This window comes from Triticum aestivum, chromosome 7A (genome assembly GCF_018294505.1).
Source record: "Triticum aestivum cultivar Chinese Spring chromosome 7A, IWGSC CS RefSeq v2.1, whole genome shotgun sequence".
Lineage (NCBI taxonomy): Eukaryota > Viridiplantae > Streptophyta > Magnoliopsida > Poales > Poaceae > Triticum > Triticum aestivum.
Genome location: NC_057812.1, coordinates 69914152 through 69927411, shown reverse-complemented (window position 1 = coordinate 69927411; position 13260 = coordinate 69914152). Strand labels below are relative to the sequence as shown.

Sequence of the window (13260 nt, the reverse complement as noted above, 5' to 3'; positions counted from 1 at the left end):
AATGCAAGTCCTTATAGATCACTTTGTGCGACAAATAGGTGCTATAACTCGCGGTGGCCCAGCTTGAAGAGCGTTGTAATACAGCTCCTTCACCCGTGCCCCTCTACACATACAACAACTGCAAAAATAAGTTAAAAACCAGCAACTTCAAATTTACAAAAAAACCATTTTTACAGAATTTAAGAATATTCATGAAATCAAAAACATTAATATTTTCTTATAAAAATGTCCTCATTTAAAAAATATGGGATTTGAAAAATGTTCATGAATTTAAAAAATGTTAAAATTAATTTCTAAATGATTTTGAGAAATATTCATATTTTTTAAGAAACTACTCATGATCATTTTTCAAAAATCTTCATGAAAATTATGCAATAATAATAATTAAACACCAATGAAATGGGCTCTAAATTCCGCTTCGAGTGAAGAATAAGATATCCGCCCTCTAGCGCTACTTCAGCTTTGTTTGATTAGCTAATGCTAGATTGGGTCCTAGGGCGCAACTGAAACCGTTAAAGTTAAGGAAAAAACTACAGGCCCGGGCTGCGACATGTGTGCCTAGCTTTCAAAATCCCTATTTGCCGAGAGAAACTAACTAATGGGTACACCTTGAGGGGCTCCAATAAAGGTAACTCTTTTTGTCTGAGAGCACGCCAAGTGGTGCACCTAGCCGTCATCATGTGTCGCAGACTCAGCGCTTCCTTTGAGTTTCATGCTTTTCATGTATGTTTTTATGGGGTTTAGATGAATTTTTTAAGTTATTTTGACTTTTTTCCTGGTTTCCCTTGTTTATAGGAGGATTAGGTTTTTTATATGTATTTTTGGTGGGAAGGAGTGCTTTCCTGTGAGAAGCACAACATAGTCTGTGCTTCCACGATAAGCTCACTGTGTTTCCTGAAAAGAAAAACACACCTGTACCTCCACGAGAAGTATAACTTGTAGAAACATAGTTGTGCATCATGAGAAGCACATTTTTGCTTCCATGTAAAAGAGGAAGACACAACATGTGCTTCCATGAGAAGAACAACTATGCTTCCTTGAAAAAGGAAAAGCACAACATGTGCTTTTGCGTGAAGCCCCCAAAAAGAGAAGCATGGTTGTGCTTTCGAGAAAAAAAATTAAATAGCACAACTGTGCTTTTGTTTTTTTTGCCTTTTTTGGGTTCCATTTTTTCATTTTATTTATTTTCGTTGTTTTCCAGTTTCCTGGTTTTTCATTTCCGGGTTTCTTGCCAAAAAAGGACGTTGAAATCGCTAAACATAATATTAGTTTGAAACATCGACAAAAGAAGTCCAATAGTGAAAAAGGTTCATGATTTGGATGCACAGTTCATGAGATAAACCTTTTGAAAAAAAACTAATCTAAAGAAAATCTCCCACTTCCAACAAGTGGCACACATGCAGGTGCGTTACTTGTCAGCATGAGAGAAAGTTGAAGTGACCATTGCAAGTGGTACCTTTTAATTAGTGATCTGGCGATTTGCCGCTCTCTGCGGCAAAACACCGTGCCATCGCACAAGCGAGCGAGGAACAAATGGGCCGGCCTAATTAGCTAGGATCCATTTTTTTGTTTTATGGTGTTTTTCATTTTCATTTTTTCTTTTGAACTGTTTATTTTTTTCCAAAAATGTTCGGAAATTTTAAAATTTGTTCTCGTTTTCTAAAAGTGTGTGTGTTTAAAGTAATCATTGCATTTTTATAACATATTCGTGCTTTATAAAATGTTCACAATTTCTTTGTATTTTTAAAATTAAATTCGGAAGCCAGGAAAAATCATAATTTCAACTTTTTTTGAGTTTTCTAGAAAATGTTTGGAATTTCATAAGTTGTTCATGTATTTGAAAAAGATCACGTTTCCTAAAATAGATTCCGATTTTTTTAAGATGTCAGCGAGGGGGGGGGGGGGGATCCCTACTTGAATATTGATCTCTATTCAAAGAAAATAAACTAGTTTATGAGAGAAACCAGATCGAAAACCGTGATTCGGTTTATGAGGAAGACCGGATCGAAAACCTTGATCCAGTTTATAAGAAAACTGGACCCAAATACCATACAACCCGACAGGCAAAGAACAGGAACACGGAAAACAACCCAAACATAGATACAACAACACAACGCAAAGGCCAACTACCTAAAGAAATAGGAGGTTGGGAGGAGCATCACACGTTGCTTGAGCATCTACAAGGCAGGACTAGCAAGACAACAAGGGACAAAATAGACTCCGAATTGAAAAAAATGTTGATTGGTTTACAAAAATTTGTACACATATTTGTTTTTTCTAAAAATGCTCGCTACATTATTTAGCCGCTAGGTCCAACGGGGCTGTCCCGTTGCGGCTTGCCGCTGTTGGACGCAGCGAGCGTCACAGAGGACGTCCCCCTAGCATTCGCGACTGTGATTGGTAAAAAAATGCAACTGACTGAGTAAACAAGGTGTAAACCTGCTCAGACAATTCATGGCGACGGCATTCCTCACGCCCGTCGCACTCTTCTTCCTCCTATAAATGCACGCGATGGCAATACGCACCCACTCCGCTAGCTATTACCTGCATACGTATATCCGCCGGTGATCACGAGCTTCCAGCCAACAGGATGAGCGGGACCAAGTCGTCATGGCCGGAGCTGGTGGGCATCCTGGCGACGCTGGCGGCCACGCAGATCGCGCACGACAGGCCCGACGTCGCCGTCGAGGTGCTGCCGCCGGGCGCCCCTCTGACACCGGACTACAACGCCGAGCGCGTCCGCGTCTTCATCGACAACAACGGCATCGTCTCCCAGACCCCGGTCATCGGCTAGGCTCCGGCCGGGCCGTGGAACGTAGGAAACCAGCCGTGCAGTAGTAGTGCTGCGACTGTATACGGTATAATGGAATAATAAACACTACTCTATCCATGACATGAGTATGTTCAAAACCTGGCTTGTTATCCATGCCACTATATATTTATCATCAATATCATTTGGCAATCATATGTTATACTTCCACCATAAACATTTTCTGATATTGAAAGAAATTTTCACGGCCATCCGCCAAAACGAAAGCGTTGTGCAGCTGCGCCTAGATCTCACCGAGATTTATTCATTTGATTGTAGTTTCTGGACAAACTCTCAATCTAAAGCGTTAGATCAAAACTGAAAAGGGGCCAGAGGCCAGACTACGTCTTCTTTCTCCAACATTTTTCTTCATGAAAAACAGACCGCCGCGTTCTTCTTCCTCCTGCCGCTTGCTGCCACCGGCCGCGCTACCACTGCTACCCTCGGCCATCCCTCTAAGCCCGGCCGACCTCCAATTCTAGCGCCAGCAGCCCTTGCATCCCCCACACTTCTAAGATAGACACAGCGGCCTAGCTTCCCTGAGGAACCTGCACCCTCTACACCCCCTAAAATAGACACCGAGGCTTAGCTTCTTCAGCGAACCGGCGGCCTTGGTGCTCCAAGCCAGGGTTTTTATTTCCGAACAAAATTTTTGAAGACCGGCGGTTTTTGAATATTCAGTTGTACTCCGAGAAAAGTTGGTACCGCCCAATTGTTTTGAATGAATTTGAATTTTAAATCTTTGATAGTGTTAATTAGAATATGTGTCCTTGTTAAAGCACAATCCATAGTCTGACGGAAGAGCTACATCTACGACTAGAATTGCCTAACACGGGTCCCTATACGTCCATGGACGTGACCATGCGGGCCTCTAATGTTGCCATTTGCAATCACGAACCCTATTTTTAAAACATGAAATACATGCAAACACATGCATGTCGATTATTTTGTTCAAACATAGTGTAGTGCGCTCAAATACAAATTGTTCATACATAATTATACATAATTCAGACATAGGTCAAACAAAAATATAGTGCATAGTGCATAACTGATAAATTAAAACAAAGTTAGCTGATTTCTATGTGGACTCAAATATGCTCCACAAGATCATCCAGAAGTTGCATATGCACCTGTTGACCTCGCAGTTGTAGATGCATCTTCAGAAAGTTTACAATGTTCTCCGCCTCTTGTTCCGAGAGGCGGACCTCAAGACGAGGCTTCTCAAAATCATGTGTGCGGGTTGCCCCTTCATCCTCATCCTCGATAATCATGTTGTGCAAGATTACACATGTTATGAGCTGTCAAAGTGTCTTCGCTTCCCACATCATTGCAACTCCTCGAAAAATACCCCAACGAGATTGGAGCACTCCAATGCCCTCTCCACATCGTTCCTAGCTGCCTCTTGCATTGTTGCAAACAGATTTTTTCTTGCCTTGGGGATTAGATATGGTCTTCACAAACACCGCCCATTGAGGATATATACTATCGGCAAGGTAGTACCCCATGGTGTAGTTGTGTCCATTGATGGCACAGTTGCATGGTGGAGCTTCCCCATCACAATGTCTCTTGAACAAAGGAGATAGTTGGAGCACATTGATGTCATTGTGTGAATCTGGCGTGCCAAAGAAAGCATGCCAAATCCACAAATCCCGCGATGCCACTACTTGTATGATGGTGGTTTCTTTGACGTGATCTTAGTATTGCCCACGCAAACCTTTTGGGCAGTTCTTCCATTGCCAGTGCATGCAATCAACTGAACCTAACATATGCCTTCCACTACCTGCAAAGACAAATTTCTTCTCATTCGATACCGACAATGAAAGAAACTTTCAAGGAATGTTGGGACCATTGTGAAGTAGTTAGTGTAAAGAAGCCGTGCAACAATCCTATCACGGGGAATTACTCTCCGAACCTTCGTGGAACCCTTGAACTTTAGGACATGATCCTCATCTTTCTCCAAATCCTCTTGGATGCTCATCATCATCATAATCATCATCATCCTCTAAGTCAGACGACGCGATAAACTCGTTGAATATGAATTCGTCAAGGTTTGAGTTTCCATAGCCATCATTCCTTGAACAATCCATTGGTGAACTACAAGTAATGACCGAAAGAATAAAAAACCAGCTCGGATATTTCATCGAATACGTAGAGCACGAGATGTATATATGGGGGAGTTGGACGTACCAGGGCGGCGTCGGTGGCGGCGACCTTGACTGGTTGCGGCCTGGTCGGCGGCGGTGTGGTTCGGGCATCCGGTGGTGAAGCCCTGGGTTGGGGATGAGGGCGGAAGTCTGGTGGCTAGTGTGCGGACGAGGCCGAACAGAGAAGAGGAGAGGGCTAGTCTGGCAAGTAGGGGGGATGGATATGGGTGATTTGGCGTGGCCCTAGTGGTCAGTCCGACATGTGGCGGGGGGTGCGTGTCTGGGCATCTCCATATCTGCTCCACATATGGGCCGGGTATGGCGAGTACCAGTCAGTTCGGGCGTTTGGGCCGAATATGGGGAGCCCGGTTGGGTCACATTTTTCTGTCCAAACACTCACTGGGCAGTCCGGCCGGGAGTTTGGGGCTGATATAGGGAGCCCATTTGTAGATGATCTTACCTTACCTTTTTTGTGGTCACGGGTTCTACTTTCACTTCCACACCTCTAAGTTTTTAAAGGGTTCACGTCATGGGCTGACGACTAAGGCACTCTGAGTGAATAGAGACGTACCTCAATTTTCGAAGGGATCGGACTCGCGCTGTGGGCGGACAACTAACGCATCATGACCACGAGAAGAGACGTGTTTGTGTACAAGCATTGTTAAAAGTTATCTATTCTGATCCTATATACATTTGCACTTAAAATTGGTTGAAATATTTTGAACAAAAAAAATTTGAAATTACACAATTTTTTCGTACACCGGTTATTCCGGCCCCTATATCGAAAGAAAAACACAAGTAGACAACATACCTTTCATCCGGAGCACTAGTCCCGGCCGGGTTTGGACCCGGGAGTAATGTGAGCATTAGTCCTGGTTCCAATGGCTAGGAGCGGACGGGGGGCCCGGCCAGGATTAGTCCCGGTTTAGATGGTACCTTCTTTGTGGTCACGGGATCGAGAAAAAAAACTAGTTCCACGCGCATCCGTTTTCCTTCTCGCCAGAAATCGACTGACCCAAATTCCGTTTTAAGGCACTGACTTGCAGCTAAACTAATTTGGCAACTGTACTAAAGAGAGATGGATTAAAAATACATTGCTAGTTAAGTGTTGTTTTCAGCTCATTGTGGTACACGTCTGTTCCTGGTGACAGCGGAATCGGCCGTAGGGGTTGTACAGGAAAAAAACCTATCATCCTCTCTCTTAAATAATAAACAAAGTATTCACAAATAAAATGTAATAAATAAAATCATAATATTCTTGCATACAATTACAATTTTGTATCTTATGCGGCTACAAGAACTTTGCTTGCTGGTGATGATCTCTTCTTGTCCGGCACTTCTTTTGATTTTGTCGAGAGGAAATCTTATATATCTAAATAGCTAGTCCCCACTAGTCTATTTCTCTCAACATACAAGTATATATGCCACCTCATTATTCAACATGTAAGATGAAAGGCCCACCACAACATGCAATAATGCATAATAAAAAGCCACTTCGACATGCAAACATGCATGAGAATTTACATTCTATTAGGATATTTACATTATACAATAATCAAACACCACAAATCATACTTATTTTTAGCTCTAGTTCTCATATTATAACTCTAAAAATTCATGTTTCATACAACCAATTCTAACTGGATGTATTGCAAACGTTCCCGCAACAACGTGCGGGGTATCATCTAGTTGTAGAAACATGTCATCCTGTCATCCTCTCTCTTACATAATAAATAAAATCATAATATTCATGTATGCAAGTACAATTTCACGGTTTCTACGGCTACAAAATCTTTGCTTGCCGCTGATGAGCTCTACTTGTCCCGCTCCTCTTTTGATTTTGCCGATAGGAAAATGTAGAGCCCAACAATTACCACTATTGTGCCGAACAGGCTGCAATTATAGAAGAAAGAGGAACAATTCAATTCATTTTATCCCAACTATATTAATTATAAAGAAGTTAAACCTTTCATTGGAGCCAGAAAGATGGCTCCGAGAGAAGAGTAAGAAGAAGCGAAAGGGACAAACCTTCCTACTGTAATCTCATCGCCTATGAAGATTGAGTCCAACAAAACTGTGAGTACCACTGACAATGGGCTAAACATTGGAGGATATGCTGGACCTTGCTTGGCCACGACCCATGAGTTCAGGCTATATTTCCCCGCCGTTGCAAGTGCCCCCTACACCAAATAATTTCATGTTGATTACATAGCAAATAATTTTCCATCTAGGCTTTTCAATTACCAGTGATTTTATTAACCCTGATGAATCAGTTTCAAAGAAATTACGAGCTACTTAGCTTCAAATATATTTCAGATTTTAATATGTATTTTATGGATGTTTTTCAGATCTACTGACTCACTGAGTAGAAGATGGTCATAAGGTTCAGATCCCATCCTAGCTTCCACGTGTTCTTGTCTCTACTCAATATTATTCCAACTAGCGCGGTTTGAAATCCTCCAACAAAGCATGTCACCATAGACGACCAGTATTTGTATGGATACACCTTCATAACCTTTGACTGCATGAACATAGTACAAAAAAAAAATCAAGATCTAATTTCAACTAACAAAAACAATACACAAAAAAATAATACAAAATGAACTTTCTAATAGTCCCAATCTCGCGTTGGAGTGCTCCTTGCATGCAACAAGATCATCATCAACTCATTCATGACATGCAAATAAAAGCATTGCTAGTAGTTACCCACATGAAAAACTCGATTTGCTAGGTACACACTGATTACATCAACCAATTAAAAGCACGATCAATGTTGAATGCATATAGAACCAAAGTGTTGAGTACACTTAAAGTGTTGTGTCGGTGGTAACTTCAAAAGTAATGGACGATGCTAACTTATAAGGAAAAACTATTTCCAGAACATAGTCGTATATTATCTAATTTTGAAGTCCTTATCAAAACAAAGCCGATAGTGAAGGCGGGTTTCAAATGTTCATCATGTTTAGGGAGTTATAACATTTTGAAGATTAAATCTACTAACAATCTTGATGATGTCATCCCTTTAGCATCTTAATGTATGCATGCAAGTATTTCTCTCCGATGCCCTCTTTCCCCTCCTCTCATCATGTCTACCGGCCCGCTATAATACTAATGAGCACACGTCTCATTAGTCCAACTCTAAATAATATAACAAACTTAACAATAAAAAAGGGATAGTCGCAACATGTCATTGCATGGTCGATCACCTGAATCAGGTACCAGCAAGCAAGTGTGATGCTGCTGCCTACCAAGAATATTGTCCCTCTTAGATGATTGCCTGCAACCTCTGTGGTTTGTTGTCCCTCGTGGTGGTGCTTCAGAATGGGATCCCAGAGATGCAGTGTCTTGCCCTTGTAAAGGCTGATGAGCATTGTGCCTCCAACCGAGAGCACAACGGCTACAATCTTCATTGATCCAGCTATGCTCCAGATTTGCAATGTCTCCATTCTTATATGTTCATCCATATATCACATTCCGTATTGGAAAATAAGATATAATGGTGGTTGTTGATTATCAAGAAGTTGATCTTGGGTCCAGCAAATAAAAACTGAAGTTTATTGTGAATGCATGAATAATGAAAGAATTTTGGTACCTGAAGACAAGCGAGAGAATGAATGTGACCAGCGGAATTATGTTCAGAAAGATGACAGCATAAGTTGGCGTTGTATCACTGAGACCATAGTAGTATAGGCTCATTGGCACCGCATACCTACATATCATGACGTGAGGTCACTGGAATTAGTTCATGTTATCCAGTATTTTGTTCACACAATTGGCCCTCTAATCAGGTACGTATTAGCTTGCAAGTGACTACTTTTGTCTCTCAAATTTTCTTTGCGGGATACTTAATTTTCTCTCTGACCGAAGCTCTTTGCAGCCAAGCACTGTGCTATATAGTTGACCTGGAGAACAATTGTGCCCTTTTACTAATCACTATAATATGGCCACTTTTTAACTCATGTGGGGAATGCAGTTACTTTATATAGTATGATAAATCATTGACAACATACGGCAATCTATATATGCATATATAAAAGGAAATCGAGAGATCGATCAGCTGCAATTGCAAGACTAGTGCGATGTGCTGGTTTAACTGAGATCCACGTTGTCTGCCACTGAAATTAATTATATCACCGAAGCTGGGATGTACTTCCTCCGGGTTTCAAAGTTACAAAGTTAAGACACTTATTTTGAGAAGGAGGTAAAGTTATACTAAGGTTGAGACACTTATTTTGAGACGGAGGGAGTATATAGGATGGTTCATTTGGAATTTTGGACGTGGGCTAGACCAGGATATAGGCGATATCACACACTAAACTATTAGCCTACGTGTAGATAACAGCCTTTCGGACGGGGTCTCAGACACTTGGTGGATCAGGCTTGATCCGCCCCTGAATAAGGCATGAATAGAACAAGGTAGTAAAACAACATAAAGAAGTTTTCTTGAGGAAATAACAAACATAAAAAATAAATAAATAAGCATATAGGAAACTAGTTCATGACACTTTTTTTGCGCGTCAACATGTATGTATTGGTGCACACAATGTGCACTAACTGAGTGCGTTTGGACTGCGTACCCGATGAAGGCGTTGAGGAAGATCCATCCCGTAGCGTGCCAACCCATCTCCCTCCACTTGCCCCTGCATGTGCACAGCAAAATTCAAAGCTCGAGTTTAGCCGATTAGAATGCGTTGGGCAGCTAAATCTGTCAAAAAATATTTTGAAGGGAAAATCTTTTGTCAGATGCCCGTCGATACATTTCATAATTAACGTGATCCACTTGTCCGATGCTCGATGATCCTTCTCACAATTAACGTGATTCTTTAGTCCAAATGTCCCAATAACGATATTCTTCATAATTAACGTGATCCTCCACTCCAACACTCAATGATACTTTTCATAATTACCGTGATCCTCCCTTCCAAAAAATGATATTATCTATAATTAATGTGATCCTCCCGTCCAACCCTCATGATTATTTCCATAAATTAATACTTGGCTTTATTGTATGCAGCCATGGACTAGGCAAAGATTGGACAAGAGATAATTGGAACGGTTTTTTAGCCGTGCGATACAGATGAAATGACTACGGACTCCCTTGTAATAGTAGAAACTTTTTGGATAATATTCGAACTGTCAATACCATTTGCTCAGCGCATATATATATATATATATATATATATATATATATATATATATATATATATATATATATATATATATATATATATAAAGTTTGACAAACTTTTTTCACTTACATAGTTGGAATTTCTTTTTAGAAATGACACCCCATAATATCAAGAAAACAATAATCTGTACAATAGAAAGATAACAAGAAACAAAACAATCAACTTAAAGGTATATATTGAAAACCATACTACCCATCTTCTTCCTTCGATTGTACGCCCCGCTGAAGCATGCAAATTGCACTAAGCCGACAACAAAGAAAGAAAACGCGGCGTACCACAATAGTGACTCGCCCCAGAAACAAGATCTAATCACCACTGAAGTAACATCGGTTGGGGCATCACTCCATGTAACACGGGTTTGGAATCCTTCACCATCAATTCAGAAGGATGCAGAAACAGACCATATGGCAGAACAAATCGCAAGAAGTGGCCGAAGTCGCTGCACAAAGAGCCAGACAATTTCCTCCAAATGTCAAGATCGGAAGAGAACGAATAGAACTCGCAACACCTACCCTCACATGTCCTTTAGCGGCACTGGGCCAAACATCGTTGAGGTAGGGAGAGACTAAAGAGTCACTATTACAACTTGTCATTGCCAGCATCACCTTGCAAATGTTACCGGGGGACCTAAACCTAGCGAAACAAAAGGGGCAGGTCCCTATTGTCTTGCCATCGATGAGGCTGCCAAACGGGAGAGATAAGGGATGCCGCGACAACAGGGCAGAGAAGAGAACCTTGGGTGACAGATATGGTTGGGAGCGAGGAGAACCGGTGTGCGAGAGGACAATTTCGAAGGGCCCGAGTGAAAGTTTTTAAAGTTGGAAGAACAGAAAGGTTACGGTAATTGAGAGTAAATAGACAAGCATGCCGGCATGCCGCACACTTCATGCATACTCTTACCTTTCAAAGATGAGCGCCAATGGGAGAATGAAGGCGGTGCCGAAAAGACTGCGGTAGGCGAGGAGGGCGAAGATGAACATGCCACCACCGATGGACACCTTGGACAGCAGGATCATCCCCGTGATGAACAGCTGCACCAACACCATCGATGCGGGAGCCTTCCACTCCCACCCCACCGCCGTCTTCGTCTCCGTTGCCTTGATGTCCATCGGTCACGCGACGACAGTTGCGGGCTCTTGCTGCCAACTGCCGTCTCAATCTCCGGCTATATAAAGGGCGCACTATCCTAGCTTGCTAGCAGCTAGCTAGCCAAAGGGGCATGCATTTGGATGAAGATAAAACTTGTGACTGAGCACGCAGATCTCTACTCCTATATAGAGGGAGTTGGTAGGCTCTCCTCACTATTTTTGCCTCCAGTCCCCACCACCCCTGTCACTGGTATATTTTTGCCTTGCCTTCCATCTCATCATCTCGCACTGCTTTATTTTTCCCTGAGCTCCCACCACCCCTCCCATTGGATTTTTCTTGCTCGCATTAAAAAACCATATTCGATTAAAGGTTGCGATCTTGTTTCATTCTTGCTTTGGCAAGTGCTGATTCAGTTCAATCACGTAAGTAATAGGTAATTAAGAATTAGAAATCACACTATATATGAGAGATCATCTTCCTAAAAGACAGACACAATATTATTTTTTGATAACCTTCCAAAACAAATACAAATATTCTTCAATGTGCTGTCATTTATTATTATCATTATCTCTACTTTTAGATGACAATCACAACTTTCCTAATACAACAAAAATAATATATCTTTTTTATCTTACTAAATCACAAAAAAAATTATCTTACCAAATCACATAATTTTTTTATCTTACCAAATCACTATCTCTACTATTAAAGGGGAGTTGATAGGCTGGTGCACACGGTTTATTTTCGCATGCACGGTTTATTTTTGCCTTCACCTCCCACCACCACCCCTCCATGCTGTTTTTTTTCTTCCTTGCACACTCCCACCTCTGTGGCGGCAGGCGGGTCATCGGACCGCCACGTACATGCGCTTGTGGAAGTAGTCGTATTATATTTCTTATCAGTCATACAGAGAGCCAGACATGACACATTCTCAAATTAAGTGTGTACAATACTTGGTATGCCTTGCACAAATGAATCCACTCCAAGAGGCATGTCAAATGTGTAATATCTTTATTATCAAAGGGAATATCCACGTAGCAGTCGTTCAGCCATTCATGCAAAAATAATTTGGATAGAATGCTAAATCAATTTGGAAATCAAATCATTAATTTAATTAATTAGCTAGGTAATGAATTACATATGCAATTAACTAGGCCCATTTGAATATGATTTTTTTCACACCAAATCAATTTAGAAACTGAGTGATTAATACAATTATTTAATTGGGCAACAGATAATTATGCCTATAGATAATTGGAAAAAGGGAATTTTCCCAATTAGGCATATAATTAATTGATTTGGTTGGTAGTTAATTAGGCATACAGAGAATTATGTAGGAAGTTAATTATCTATGTAATTAATTAATTAATTAAAAAGATAGTTAATTGTGTTGAATCATTTTGAAAGCGCTCGCGGGCAAGAACAATCAACAAGCTCTCTCTGACTAGGCCATGCACCGCTTGACAATATGGAGAACGGCCACTATGCGCGTGCGACTTGGGTGATCAAGCATTCACCACGATGGATGACGGCCATTCTCTACAGATGTCCACATGCCAACGGTTGCCGAAACGTTCGCTGGCCAGGACAATATGACACTACACTGGCCAGGTGGTTCATGCTATTATAGAAAATAATAGTGTTGTAAGAATAAGAATAAAAAGAACTAAATCGGCCAAGTGGTCCATGGTGTTGGATAAGGAAAGAGTGTTCCTGAAAACAAAAAAGAAAAAAAAGATTATTCTAGGAAATAAGTAGGAACTAAAACGAAAGCTGGCAAGGAAGGAGAAAGAAAACGATGAGGCGTCTGTGATGAACACATTAATGTTGACGTGGTGCTGGTTGGCTACAACGAATTGAAGGAAATATGCCTTAGAGGCAATAATAAAGTTGTTATTTTATATTTCCTTATTCATGATAAAGGTTTATTATTCATGCTAGAATTGTATTGATCGGAAACCTAAATACATGTGTGAATACATAGACAAACACTGTGTCCTTAGTAAGCCTCTACTTGACTAGCTCTTTG

The 13260-nt window shown here is 41.0% G+C and overlaps 1 protein-coding gene across 1 annotated transcript; it reads right to left on the bottom strand.

Moving 5' to 3' along the window:
- Positions 1–6767: 6767 nt before the first annotated feature.
- LOC123153037 (WAT1-related protein At5g64700-like) lies at positions 6768–11251 on the bottom strand. The gene is made up of 7 exons (XM_044572358.1): positions 11043–11251; positions 9531–9593; positions 8546–8662; positions 8160–8400; positions 7316–7474; positions 6982–7133; positions 6768–6846 (listed from the first exon to the last, which is right to left on the bottom strand). The coding sequence occupies exons 1-7, from the start codon at positions 11249–11251 to the stop codon at positions 6768–6770; spliced, it is 1020 nt and encodes a 339-aa protein (XP_044428293.1).
- Positions 11252–13260: the final 2009 nt, after the last annotated feature.